The 12,254-nt window shown below is 36.0% G+C and overlaps 1 protein-coding gene across 12 annotated transcripts in view; it reads right to left on the bottom strand.

The window, feature by feature from the left end:
• The window catches only part of CAPRIN2 (caprin family member 2), a 43,620-nt gene that overhangs the window by 14,846 nt on the left and 16,520 nt on the right, over positions 1 to 12,254 (bottom strand). For 11 of the 12 annotated variants that reach the window (XM_026000069.2, XM_026000064.2, XM_072765645.1 and 8 more), the window contains exons 5-12: positions 10,664 to 10,902; positions 9,141 to 9,223; positions 6,996 to 7,163; positions 5,865 to 5,908; positions 4,335 to 5,009; positions 1,943 to 2,065; positions 1,196 to 1,277; positions 125 to 180 (exon numbers count right to left, since the gene is read on the bottom strand). In XM_026000069.2, the coding sequence (XP_025855854.1) occupies positions 125 to 180; positions 1,196 to 1,277; positions 1,943 to 2,065; positions 4,335 to 5,009; positions 5,865 to 5,908; positions 6,996 to 7,163; positions 9,141 to 9,223; positions 10,664 to 10,902 (1,470 nt within the window). The remainder of the gene's footprint in view (positions 1 to 124; positions 181 to 1,195; positions 1,278 to 1,942; positions 2,066 to 4,334; positions 5,010 to 5,864; positions 5,909 to 6,995; positions 7,164 to 9,140; positions 9,224 to 10,663; positions 10,903 to 12,254) is intronic. The other variant, XM_072765647.1, reaches the window with a different exon arrangement.

Genomic DNA, 12,254 nt, shown 5'->3' with positions numbered 1-12,254 from the left:
CCAATTTATTTAGGTATATTAGAAATAAGCATGTCTGATCATTCTTACCAAATCAAGAGTTTCTTCCCAGAAGAGCAAAACAGGAAAAAAAAATAGCAAAGATAGATTACTTTGGAAAAGTTACCTGTAATGGCTCTTGAAGAAAATCACTTTGACTGGATAGATTTTGTTCTGTAGATGCTGCAGATAGTGAAATAAACAGTAAACTACTGAGGGAGGAGAAAAGTTTATGCATCTCAATTGAGTAGAAACTAAAGTTATTACTTTACAAAAAAAGCAGTAGCCAAAAGAACTAGATCAAGTTCATCATGAATTTTTCTATTAGAGCTCTAAAAACTCAAAGGATTGAAGAACAGGATATTAATCCCTTCTGTGATACACAATGTTTTGAGGTTAAACAAGTAAAGCAGCATTCTGAGGCTTCCAAAAGAACTATTACTTTAAAAAAAATAACTAGTAATAGTCATCTGGAAGATCTGAGCTATCGTGAATAGTAATCAACTGCTACAAGTTCCAAATTTCAAAAATAAGTCTTATCTGGGTCATAGGTCCCTTCCAGGTTCTTTTCCTCTTTAATCATGTATGCTAATATACTTTTTCAATTATACAGTTTTCATTTGGTATCTTCTTATTAATGTCCACTTTTATTAATTACACCCTTCTCCTTACTTCACACAGAATTACTACACCAATCTTCTACTTGGTGTCTGCTGCTCACTACAACCGGACTATGGCTTCAATTACCTCATTCCTCCCTGAAATAAATTATTGTAGAGCAAGAAGCCTAAAGTTTGTACGTCAGACCAGATTTAATTCTAGGCTCCATCATTAGTTAATGTGTTAATGAGCATACTAAATATCACTGAGGTAATTTCACTCATATTTAGGATTGAAAAGTTTCAACACTAGATTTATAGAGTCAAAGGGACTCCAGTCACTTCAAAAATAACATTAAAAATTGCAAAAACGGTCATTGCACATCTCAACCATCTGGATACGTTTTCTAAAATGCAAACAGGCCAAAGGAGTACTTATGTCTTAATGTAATTTACCCTATGTAACCGATGACATATAGATACATTTAGAATAAATTAATGAACATAGTTTAACCCCTAAAATACAGAGTAAAATTTGTACAAGACTCAACTATTTATCCTATACATGTTTATTCTAAGTATCAAGGATGATTACATACCTACTGGGCTACCTGGAGTAGTTGAAGGCGGTTGTGACGATGGAATTGCACTTGAAGGTTTGTCAAAATCCAGAATAGATTCCTAAAGACAAAACTAAATCATGACTAGAAACAATTATTCATTTTAAAGCTATTAACATTTTTCATGATGCTATCCATAGCTATTAGCTATAAGAATCTAGCTAATAACTATCACAATATATTACAATTTAGTCTTAAGAGAAAAAAAAATTAAAAATAAAATCTAAAGTAACTGTCAAATCTTAGAATTATTTCAAGTATTTGTAAGGCTTACCTTGGGGAAAAAACAAAACACCTGACTTGAGGTCTTAAGCATACACATTAATCCTGTAACCTTGGGATGCCTGGGTAGCTCAGCAGTTGAGCACCTCCCTTTGGCTAAAGGTGTGATCCTGGAGTCCTGGGATCCAGTCCCACATCAGGCTCCCTGCATGGAGCTTGCCTCTCTCTGCCTATGTCACTGCCTCTCTGTGTCTTTCATGAATGTTTTTTAAAATCCTGTATTTTCACTTTTATTATGCCCAACCAATGAGGTTTTTAATTATATCAACCACTAAACTGAAGTAACGTCCCTAAACTATAAAAGCTAGGAAGTGGCAGAGCCAGATTCACTTGCATTCTGAACACCAGAAATCTATGCTCTTAACAATGTCATCATAATGCTTCAGATCAGAAGCTAATAGCCCCAGGAATATCATTCAAGATTCATTTAAGAATGACTCATACTTGCATAAAGTTACAAGTTCCTTGAATCTGGGTCATCAGATCCTGCAATTTTTCTTTCCTCAATACTGGATCCTTTGGAAGAGTCGAGGAAGAACCTACAGGCTGATGCATAGGCTTAGGCACCTACAAAATAAACCCATAATGTGTAAGAGTGAAACTCACATTGAACAGCCTAATTCAAGAAACTCATCTTAGCTACATCTTAATAAAATCGAAACACTTAGCAAAGCCCATTTATCAGATTCATCTCAGGTAAAGAATTTCCACATTAATGCATTTTCTAAATAAAGTTTAAACACTTCTCTCCCCTTCAGAACATCTTAAAATATTTCTAAAATATCTTTTTTAAAGGGAATACCCAGAATAACAGAACTTCTTTGAGTAAAGTTTTTTCATTGTACACAATCAGCTTATGTCCTTTATAATAAGATGCCACTAGCTGTAAGACACATAAATGATTTCTGAGAATTACTACCGCCATTCTCATTTTTAAATGTCTTATCTCATTTAACATTAAGATGTAAAAATGTATACATATATATCCTAAAATTGAGGAAATACACATTTTGTTATCAAGTTTACTTTGGGGGGCTACTAATGTTTATGCAATGGTTAGCCTTCATGTTAAATCGCTTATGAATACCATATACCCTGAATTAAACCTGCTGCTCATATAGTTAACTCTTTAAAGCTGTTGGTGTGCCTCGCCTACCAGCAACTCTTCTCCACTTTCCAATTCACTGGGAAAGTCACAAAGCTAAGCTGGTCAAGAGTGTCATAAAATCAGTTAGTAGACCCTAAGTGAATATATGAAAGGAGAAAAGCAGGAACTTCAGTGATTAATTTCATGTTATCTAGTCTTAGCTCTGAACTTGATTTTTGCCCTTGACTGTACTTAGGCAGCTGAGATTGCAAGACAGATAGTGTATTGTACAGGAAAGTATCCTCTCAGTCACTGAAAGGTCCTGCAGTCTCAGTATAATACTGTCTATACCATAAAAGCAAATTAAATGAGTTTTGGCCTTTCCAATCAGCACTCTTGATTTTAAATACTATTCAACAAAGAGCACATTCCTCTGGTATAGTAAAGGCTCACCACTGCTAAACCTAATGGAATTTTAAATTGGGTTTTTAAAAACAGCCTTAATGAAATATCAAATTGGGTTTTTAAAATAAGTTTCTCAAAATAGTTGTCATATTACAATTACTGCTATGTGATATCTGGTTAATGAAATAAAGCTATCAATCTTCTACAGGGTGAGAAAAGTTTTAAAATTGATATTAGCACTTGAAGAAAAGAGGAAGAAAGGCTAGCAAAAGTAGACAACTCTAAAATTCTCTTCCCATGAGGTAGGTCTGAGGTAGAGATAATTTATTTATAAAATGCAATGCTTTGATTTTTCTAAGCAAATGTTTTTCATTCTGTTAGAGGGCCAAAGATTTACCAGAAAGATTCTGGCTAAAATGGCATTGAAGTATGGGGAAGACTACCAGACAGAGATAGAGAACACTGGGAAGATAAGAAGTTTCTAGGATGCCTGGGAGGCTCAGCGGGGTTGAGCGTCTGCCTTCAGCTCTGGGTGTGATCCCAGGATCAGTCCCAGGATCAAGTACATCAGGCTCCCTGCATGGAGGGAGCCTCTGCCTATGTCTCTCTCTCTCTAGATCCTGCCCAACTTTCTAGAATATCTGCAACCAACATGTACCTTCTTCAACAATAGTACAGGCTAATCTGAGTGAATATAAATGAGTGAAAGAGAGGCAAGAAAATATAGAAAAATGTAACTTCTGTCAGAAAAAGTCATCTTGGGATGCCTGGGTGGCTCAGCAGTTGAGCGTCTGCCTTTGGCTCAGGTCCTGATCCAGGGATCTGGGATCGAGTCCCACATCGGGCTCCTTGCGGGGGGCCTGCTTCTCCCTCTGCCTATGTCTCTGCCTCTCTCGGTGTCTCTTATGAATAAATATTTTTTTAAAAAAAGAAAAAGTCACCTGTGTGCCAGGTCGAAGACAATGAGTGACTTACAGTAAAACAAGCCCCTCCAAAAAAAGCCCCTCATTCTATGAAATATTTAGACTTCTCACTTGTTCATATTATGGTCTTGTCTGAACTATCCATTATTTTCACATCGTGCCGTGTCATTAAAATTTTGGCATTCAAACAATATTTTCTAACTGGAAATTTCATCTCAGGTTAGGCTCAAAACACAGACTAGGTCTACTCCCAATTTTCTTACGCATTAGAGTTAAGTGAAACATTTTACGCATTAATTTAACATGGTTTTGTAGAATTTTTAAGAGGACTAAAGAATTAAAAAAAAAGAGGACTAAAGAATTATTACCCCAAGTCTTTATTAATGCCTACATTGACCAAAGTAGACTGGTACAAACTCACATCTTTGGGTTCTGTATTAAACTTCCTGGGCAGGAGCTGGTCATTTGGTATGAGGCTTGCTGGAGCTACCCCCCAGGACTTTGGAGAAATCTGTGACTGTGGTGTTAAAGGGTGTTTTTGACTCTCAACATTGTTTTCCCAGGATTTTGGAGTCTCTGGCTGTCTTGAATCCTGGTCTTCACACATGGGAGTGGTCCATGACTTGGTGATGTCCTGTTCATTCTGCACAGAAGGTGTCCAAGACTTTGGAGATTGCTTCTTTGGATCCTGTTCTTTCTGCAGCTGAACTGGCCAAGGCTTTGGTGTCTCCTGCTTCTTCTGTTCTTCTTGAATATATCCTGTTTTGGATTTAGGAGTTTCTTGCTTCCACTGGCTAGAAGCTGGCTTGGGTTTAGATACGTCCTGCTTCTTCTGCTCTTCCTGGAGAGTGGACCTGAGTTTTGGATCCTGTTTCCTCTGTTCTAAGGAAACTGCAGGCTTTGATACCTCCTGGTGCTTAACAGAAGGCTCCCAGGACTTGAAGGATTCCTGCTTCTTCTCCTGACCATCTGGTTCAGTAAGCATATCCCAACATTTGGGGAGATTTGGTTTTCTAGCATAATCTGCTTCCCAAGATTGCTCTTCATCTTGTTTGCTTGAATAATCTACTTCTGTCATGTAGCGTCTGTTAAGAAACTAGACCAGAGGAAAAAAACATGCTGGAGTCACAAAATCTGTAAAAGACCTCAAAGGGGAACACTAAACTCTTAGTATTCCTACGTCCCCTAGTCTGAGTCACTGTGCTAACAGGAAACTTCTGTCCTTATCCTATTTGAAAAGAACATCCTACTTATTTATCCATTCCTTTTCTCTCAACAGAAATACAACCTTTGATACTTCAAAAGTAGCAATCTATACTTGACTTATCCAAAACTAGTCAGAACTGCACATCACAGTGCCACTTTTGCTTGTTTCAGGATTTTACCAAGGTTATTGACCTCTGCCAGCCTTAGATTACTCACTCTATCCACGTAACATCCTAAAATATTAAGGCAGAGGATAGTTCAACTGCACACAACTATACTAGTTAACCTTAAGCCTTAGGTTTCCTGAATTACCAGCCTTTTCTTTATTTCTATTACACAAACCATGTACTTTGACTCTTCCATTCTTTTCAGCTTCCAGGAATTTGAATGTCGCTTCAGAAAAAGAACAAATACTCTATTACCAATATAAGTTCTGACCAAATCCTACCCCGTCTTCAAATTCTAACACCAGGGCCAAGAACAGCAGCTATTGTGTACCAGGCCAAATTCTAAGTAATTTAGAATTGAACCCCTTTAATCCTCATAGCAACATGAGGCAGACATTACTATTATCCCCACTTTACATGAGGAAAACAGACACAGCTGGACGCAAAGTCCCTAAGCTAGTAAGCTGCAAAGCCAGGTTTCAAGCTTAAAAAATCTAGTTCCAGAGTCTCAGCTCCTAAACGTTGCAAAATGCAAAAGTCTTAAAAACCAATCAGCAAATTACCTTTCAGAAACTTACCTCTTGGGGTTGTATCTCTGGCTGTGCAAGTTCCATAAGAGACTCTGGAAAGATAATACCCCCTTGAGTATTAAATAAATACTAAATAAGCCACATATTTTTAGGCTGATTACAACTTTAATTCATTCTAGTAACAGATTTCCCAAGAGCTACAGAAAAAGGATAATACAATGAAATATATTCATGGCAGGAGTAATCCCCACTATTACTTATTGGTCAAAAGCATATAGTCTAAAGCTAGCTGAAGCTAGCAGCTACTCGCATGTGCCACTTTTCTAAATTCAAGTTCCAATTAAAAACTGATTTTTGGTTGAAAATAAGACTATTGTCTTACACACAAATACAGCTTCTTTCAAGTTGAAACTATAGCTCCAGGCCTGAGGTAAAAATTAGTCATCTCAGCTTGAAACGGAGGCCTAAAAGGCCTCTTACAGGCCCTTAAAGGACTCCTAAAAGCCAGTGTAAGGATGGAAGGTGGTAAGGGAATAGACACACACTAATGTATTAGACTTATTGTTAGTTCTTTTTCTTTTCTTTTTTTAGACTTAGTTCTTAACATGAGAAAGTAACCATAAGAAATAACTTGAATCATGCTAGTAAAGGCCACTAGAACCCCGCCCTGGACTACCTGCATAGAAATGCTACTTTATAAACAAACTGAGTCCCAAAAAACAAGAGCAAAAGCCATTTCGCCCCCTGGAAAAAGTAGAATTTTGAAGTTTACTTCCTTTACTGACTTTGGCACATTTTTTCTGAATATGTTAACCCTCGATTACTTATATTCTCATTCTACCACCATTTTTAAATTCTACTATGAATATTTTTAAAAAATTTTAAATGGAATTATCTTACCAACAACTTAACCAAGAGATCCAAATTCCATAAAGGTCTCATTTGAACAGTGTATTCCCTTATAACAAAGGATAACCTTATTTTTCTGTTAAGATTCACTCTGTAAATCATGGTAATAAAGCCTTTAGACATATGCTAAACCTACGCTTACCCTGCTGTAAGATTTCCATGCATGTAGAAATTAACAAAATTAATAAGGCAATCCTTTAACAAAGATTTGACTCATTTTGTGTATTAAAAATGCAACCACTACAAAGAATTTCTGAGATCACAACAAACCTGACTCTTTGACAGATTCAGTTTTCAATAATTGTTTTTTCTTCTCTGATTTTATTAGCATTTCTTCCTCCAATGATACTTCTTTCTCCTTAGCATTTTTTGGGACTGGGATACTCTCAAAATAGCCTGAGTTCAGCAATTTAGACAGCAGATCTTTCATGTGTTTGTCTAAGAAAGAGTGATTAAGACTTAGTTATCACATAACCTAACAGTTCATGGAAATTATTTGGAACAGATATTCTAATATAATTTTATCCTAGTTACAGTATGTCATTATAATATCCTACATTGGGGCGATTCAAAGAACTGGTCAGTACCATAAAGGGTAATTAGCAGTCCATCTTTGTTGCATGCTGAATCAATATAAATTTTAAAGGTCAGAATCCCAAAATTTAGCAAGTCACTTAAGTTTCTCTGGGTCTCCATTTCTACCATTTGAAAAATGACTAAAACCAGAGATCAAAGACTAATGTTACAAAAGCACACATCTGTTTCCAGAGCTGAGAGAGAAGCCATTTCTCCTATCTGTCCCCAAAACATCACAACTAGCAACTACTCTACCTTCCAAGTTAATTATCGTTTTATAGACAAGTGAAAGTTCCTCAAGCATAACCAGTAGAAAACTCCCTTGGACAATCTCTAAAGGATTTTAAACGACAAAATCCCATGATATAGATTTTACTCTTGAATTATACTGACTCCTCACGTATCACCATTCAATTAATGAGAAAAAACCTAAATGATGAAGTCACTACATCATAAATAGATCTAAAATCTATTTCATTTTTACCATCCACTAAAAATATAATTCCCAAATTTGAGTGCCCATACCCATACTTGATTTGGGTCTATTATTACTTCCATAGCAGTACTATGACATAGATTTTTTTTTAATCAATTTTGAAGTATTATACAAAGTTCAGTCATTTTAAGTATACAGTTTTAACAGATACATAATCATATTACTTCCACCAGAACCACGATATAAAACATTTTCATCAACTCAAAAAGTTCTCTTATGCCCCTTTTATATCAATCCCCTTCACCCCACTCCCTGGGAACCACTGACATATTCCTCTAGTTTTTTCTAGAATTCTATATAAATGGAATCAGTATGTACTCATTTTGTGGTGTGACTTCTTTCATTCAGCATAATTATTTTGAGATTCACATCCATGTTGTTACATGTATCAATAGTTCATTCCTTTTTTATTACTGAGTAGATTCTACTAACTGGATATACCACATTTTCTTTATTATCAATTGATGTCCATCTAGGCTCTGTTCAGTCTGGAGCTATCATTAATAAAGCTGGTATGAACATTCATGTATAAGTACTTATGTGAACGTGTATTTACAATTCTCTTGGGTATCAGAAGTGTAATTACTTGGTCATATAGTTAAGTGTACACTTAATTTTATAAGAAATACTAAACTAAAAAAAGCTAAACTATGCTCCACAATTATTTGCATTATTTTGCTTTCTAAACAAGAATAATTTCTATGATTTAAACTTGAAAGGACTTATAAATTTTGAGATAGTTCTACTACATACTTAGGTATTTAAAAGGAAGCAGTGACTAACAAAAAAGTTTACTAGCTTCTAGTGTTTTCATTATTCTAACCTAGCACACCAAACTATGTACTTCATGTCCATGTGTACTTGGTCATTTGGTCAAAGTCTATTTAGGAAGCCAAAAGGACTCTCTCTCCAGATCATTTCCAGAAGGATAGACTACAATGCTACAATAAACTATGTAGCCATACCATTCATATTTTCATAGGCATATCTCGTAGATAAGCCTTACTATTAACAATGTGTGGACTTAAGATTCTGAAATAGAACAGGTACTGCCATGCAGAGAACTGAACCCCAAAATGGCCAAGCCAGTACCAGTCTTTAGTTCTTGTTCCCAAATTATAGTGACTTTGCTGCTTCGAAACTCTTCCTAGGTTCCATTTTAGTGAGTACAATTACACATTAGCTGCTTTTAAGAGACCTAAACAGAGATCATTCTCCCAATATAGTATCACTAGACATGTAAGTTCTTATGGACTGACAGTTTCAGTCATTAATATCCTATTAAACTTCTAAACATAAAGTGTAGTATTTACTGCATTAAGTCCAGAATAGAGGAAACTCACATGTCGTTCCTACCACTGCTTTCTCACTACCTTCCAAAAGGTCCCAAAAGTACAAGGATGACTGCTCCATCTGGTCTTCAACACTGACAAGGAAAAGCAGAACGAAGGAGCTTTAGAGGCACATACATTCATATGTAGGCATACACACACATACACACACGGAACAACACAATTTATACAATCATCAACAGTCAAGACAATGTTAAATTTTATCTTTTTACTCTCTTGAAAAGTTGAAATTTTATAAAAGATGACTAATTGTCCATTTAGGGATTTCAAATAAGCATTTTTCCATTAAAACTAAAATATTTTACCAGACAAAACTATTAAGGCATTGACCAAAATGCAGCATCTTTCATTATCAAGTATACAGTCCTAGATGAAAGAATAGTGGAATGATAGTATTAAGAACTGCATGTGACTTTGAAGACAGTTTATTTTTTCATATTTCACTTATACATTTTAAAGTAAGCTAAACTAGGGCCTGGGTGGCTTAGTGGTTGAGCGTCTGCCTTTGGCTCAGGTCATGGTCCCGGGGACCCATATCATGATCCCCACAGGGAGGCTGCTTCTCTCTCTGCCTAGGTCTCTACCTCTGTGTGTCTCTCACGATTCAATAAATAAATCTTTAAAAAATAAGAAATAAAATTCCTAAATCCATTAAAGTGAAATTAGAGAAGGAAGCAACCAAACAGATGATGATCAACTAGGCTGTCAGAATGGAAATTTTTTAAATATATATAGCTATGATATATATATATATATATGCATATAATTAAGGTTATTATGTTTTTTCCTGATACAGGACTGATTTCCAGCAACAACTAAAATCTGACTCTGCTTTAGCATGGCCAACAGATACAACACTGGACTATGTTTAACAAAGTACAGAGATCTGTTCATTAGCTGATTTCCTCCATTAAATCAAAAACAGCAAATGGTTAACTACAGAGGTTAAAATTGGGTAGCCTCCATTTGCTGGTTTTGTCTCTTAAATTATCTGATGTGTTTCTCAATATTTATTCATAGCATAAGACCAAATAATTCTCACTTTGAATGTTTAATGATACTGGCCAAGTTATATTTTATTACCTCCACTTAAGAATAGCAGTAGTAAGAAGGTAAAGACTCTCAGGTAATACAACAGCCTGAGATAATTACAAATAAAGAAACTAAGTATAGTACATAATTAGTTTTATGGTTAGTACTCATAGAGAAGCAAAACTTGATAAGACATCATTTTAAAAATCAATGTTACAATTTAAAAAAAGCATGTTAATGAGATCATTCAAATTGATTTTCCTTCTAGACAACCGATCAATCTTGTCAGTCTGGTCTGGCCATTTCTCATGGTGAATCAAATGAATGTTTTTTCAATTCCTCTGTGTGTGTCTATATATAATACACACTATAATACATACATGTGTATGTATACATACATAAACATTATAAATATATAAAACTAAAAAGCTAGGCTAAAATGTTATATGTTCTCTTTTAGGGAAGTATTTTCATTAGCTTACCTTAGACTTTCATTTCTTTCAGGGCAGGTCAGTTTTGAAAATTTAATGAGGTAGTCAAGTTCTTTTAAAGGCAAATACACTGCACCATTCAGGCCCCCTTTGAAATCCTTCTGTACATGTTCCTGTGTCAAATTCTGTAATACATACTGAACTTGAAGTATAGTACGAAGTTTTTTCTTCTCGGCCTCAAGTTTTAGCATATGTTCCCTTCTCTGGGCCTTCTTCTGCGCTTTAAGTAGCTGTTAAAACAAATGCTAATTAAAGTTGACAAATCTCTACCACCATATTAGCAATTCATAGTCCACAAAAGTCTCAAAAAATCTCAAAGAGTTGAGATTAGGTGATAAATCTCATACATACATCTCACTGGGAAATGGAGAGGCTCATTTAACCCTTTTCTTTTCCGGTTGTAGAAAGGGGTTATAGAAAGGACGGAGTAATAAATATGAATAAACTGCTTCGGGATCCCTGGGTGGCACAGCGGTTTGGCGCCTGCCTTTGGCTCAGGGCGCGATCCTGGAGACCCGGGATCGAATCCCACATCGGCTCCCTGCATGAAGCCTGCTTCTCCCTCTGGCTGTGTCTCTGCCTCTCTCTCTCTCTCTGTGACTATCATAAATAAATAAAAATTTAAAAAAAAAATCCTCTGCATTTAAAAAAAATAAATAAACTGCTTCATCTCAGATAACCAGAGCTGAGAAAGTCCAAGTATCTGACTCTCAACTCCAAACTATACTCAGTACCTCTTGTTATCACCATAAGAAATGAAGTACCTCATTGATGCACATATTAACCCCAAAATTTAACTTTTTATGTGTATGTATGTATGTAACCCCAAAATTTCCCTATTTATGTATATCAACCCTTTTTTAGGCCAAGGATTTCAAGAAAATGCTTCAGTTTAGTCTTGCAGTTTTGGGTTTTTGTGGGGTTTTAATTTCTTGTTCTAGCAGAAGAATATTTCATCTAAAACAGTCAATTTTGGGGATCCCTGGGTGGCTCAGCGGTGTACTGCCTGCCTTTGGTCCAGGGCATGAACCTGGAGTCCCGGGATCAAGTCCCACGTCAGGCTCCCTGCATGGAGCCTGCTTCTCCCTCTGCTTGTGTCTCTGCCTCTCTCTCTATGTCTCTCATGAATACATAAATAAAAATCTTTAAAAAAAAAAAATAAATAAATAAAAATCAAAAATAAAACAGTCAATTTTCAGGCAGCCCGAGTGGCTGAGCAGTTTGGCACCGCCATCACCCCATGGGGCAGCCTGGGTGGCTCAGCTGTTTTCTCAGGGCCTGATCCTGGAGAAGCAGGATTGAGTCCGACATCGGGCTCCCTGCATGGAGTAGAGCCTGCTTCTCCCTCTGCCTGTGTCTCAGCCTCTCTGTGTGTCTCTCAGGAATAAAATATTTTTTTAAAAAATAAAATAAATGAAACAATTTTCAACCAACCAAAGAAGAGGGGCTAAAGCATAAAGAAATAAAAACCAAAGAACAATAAAATGTCTTACAAACAGTGCTAAAAAACATCCAACAAATAGTTTTAAGTAAAAGTAAGAGATATTTTCATAACAGTTCAACCAATCTGGTTGAAAAACAG

This window comes from Vulpes vulpes, chromosome 8, assembly GCF_048418805.1.
Source record: "Vulpes vulpes isolate BD-2025 chromosome 8, VulVul3, whole genome shotgun sequence".
NCBI classification, from domain to species: Eukaryota; Metazoa; Chordata; class Mammalia; order Carnivora; family Canidae; genus Vulpes; species Vulpes vulpes.
Note: the sequence above shows the minus strand (reverse complement) of the source record. Positions and strands in the feature narration are given on the sequence as shown.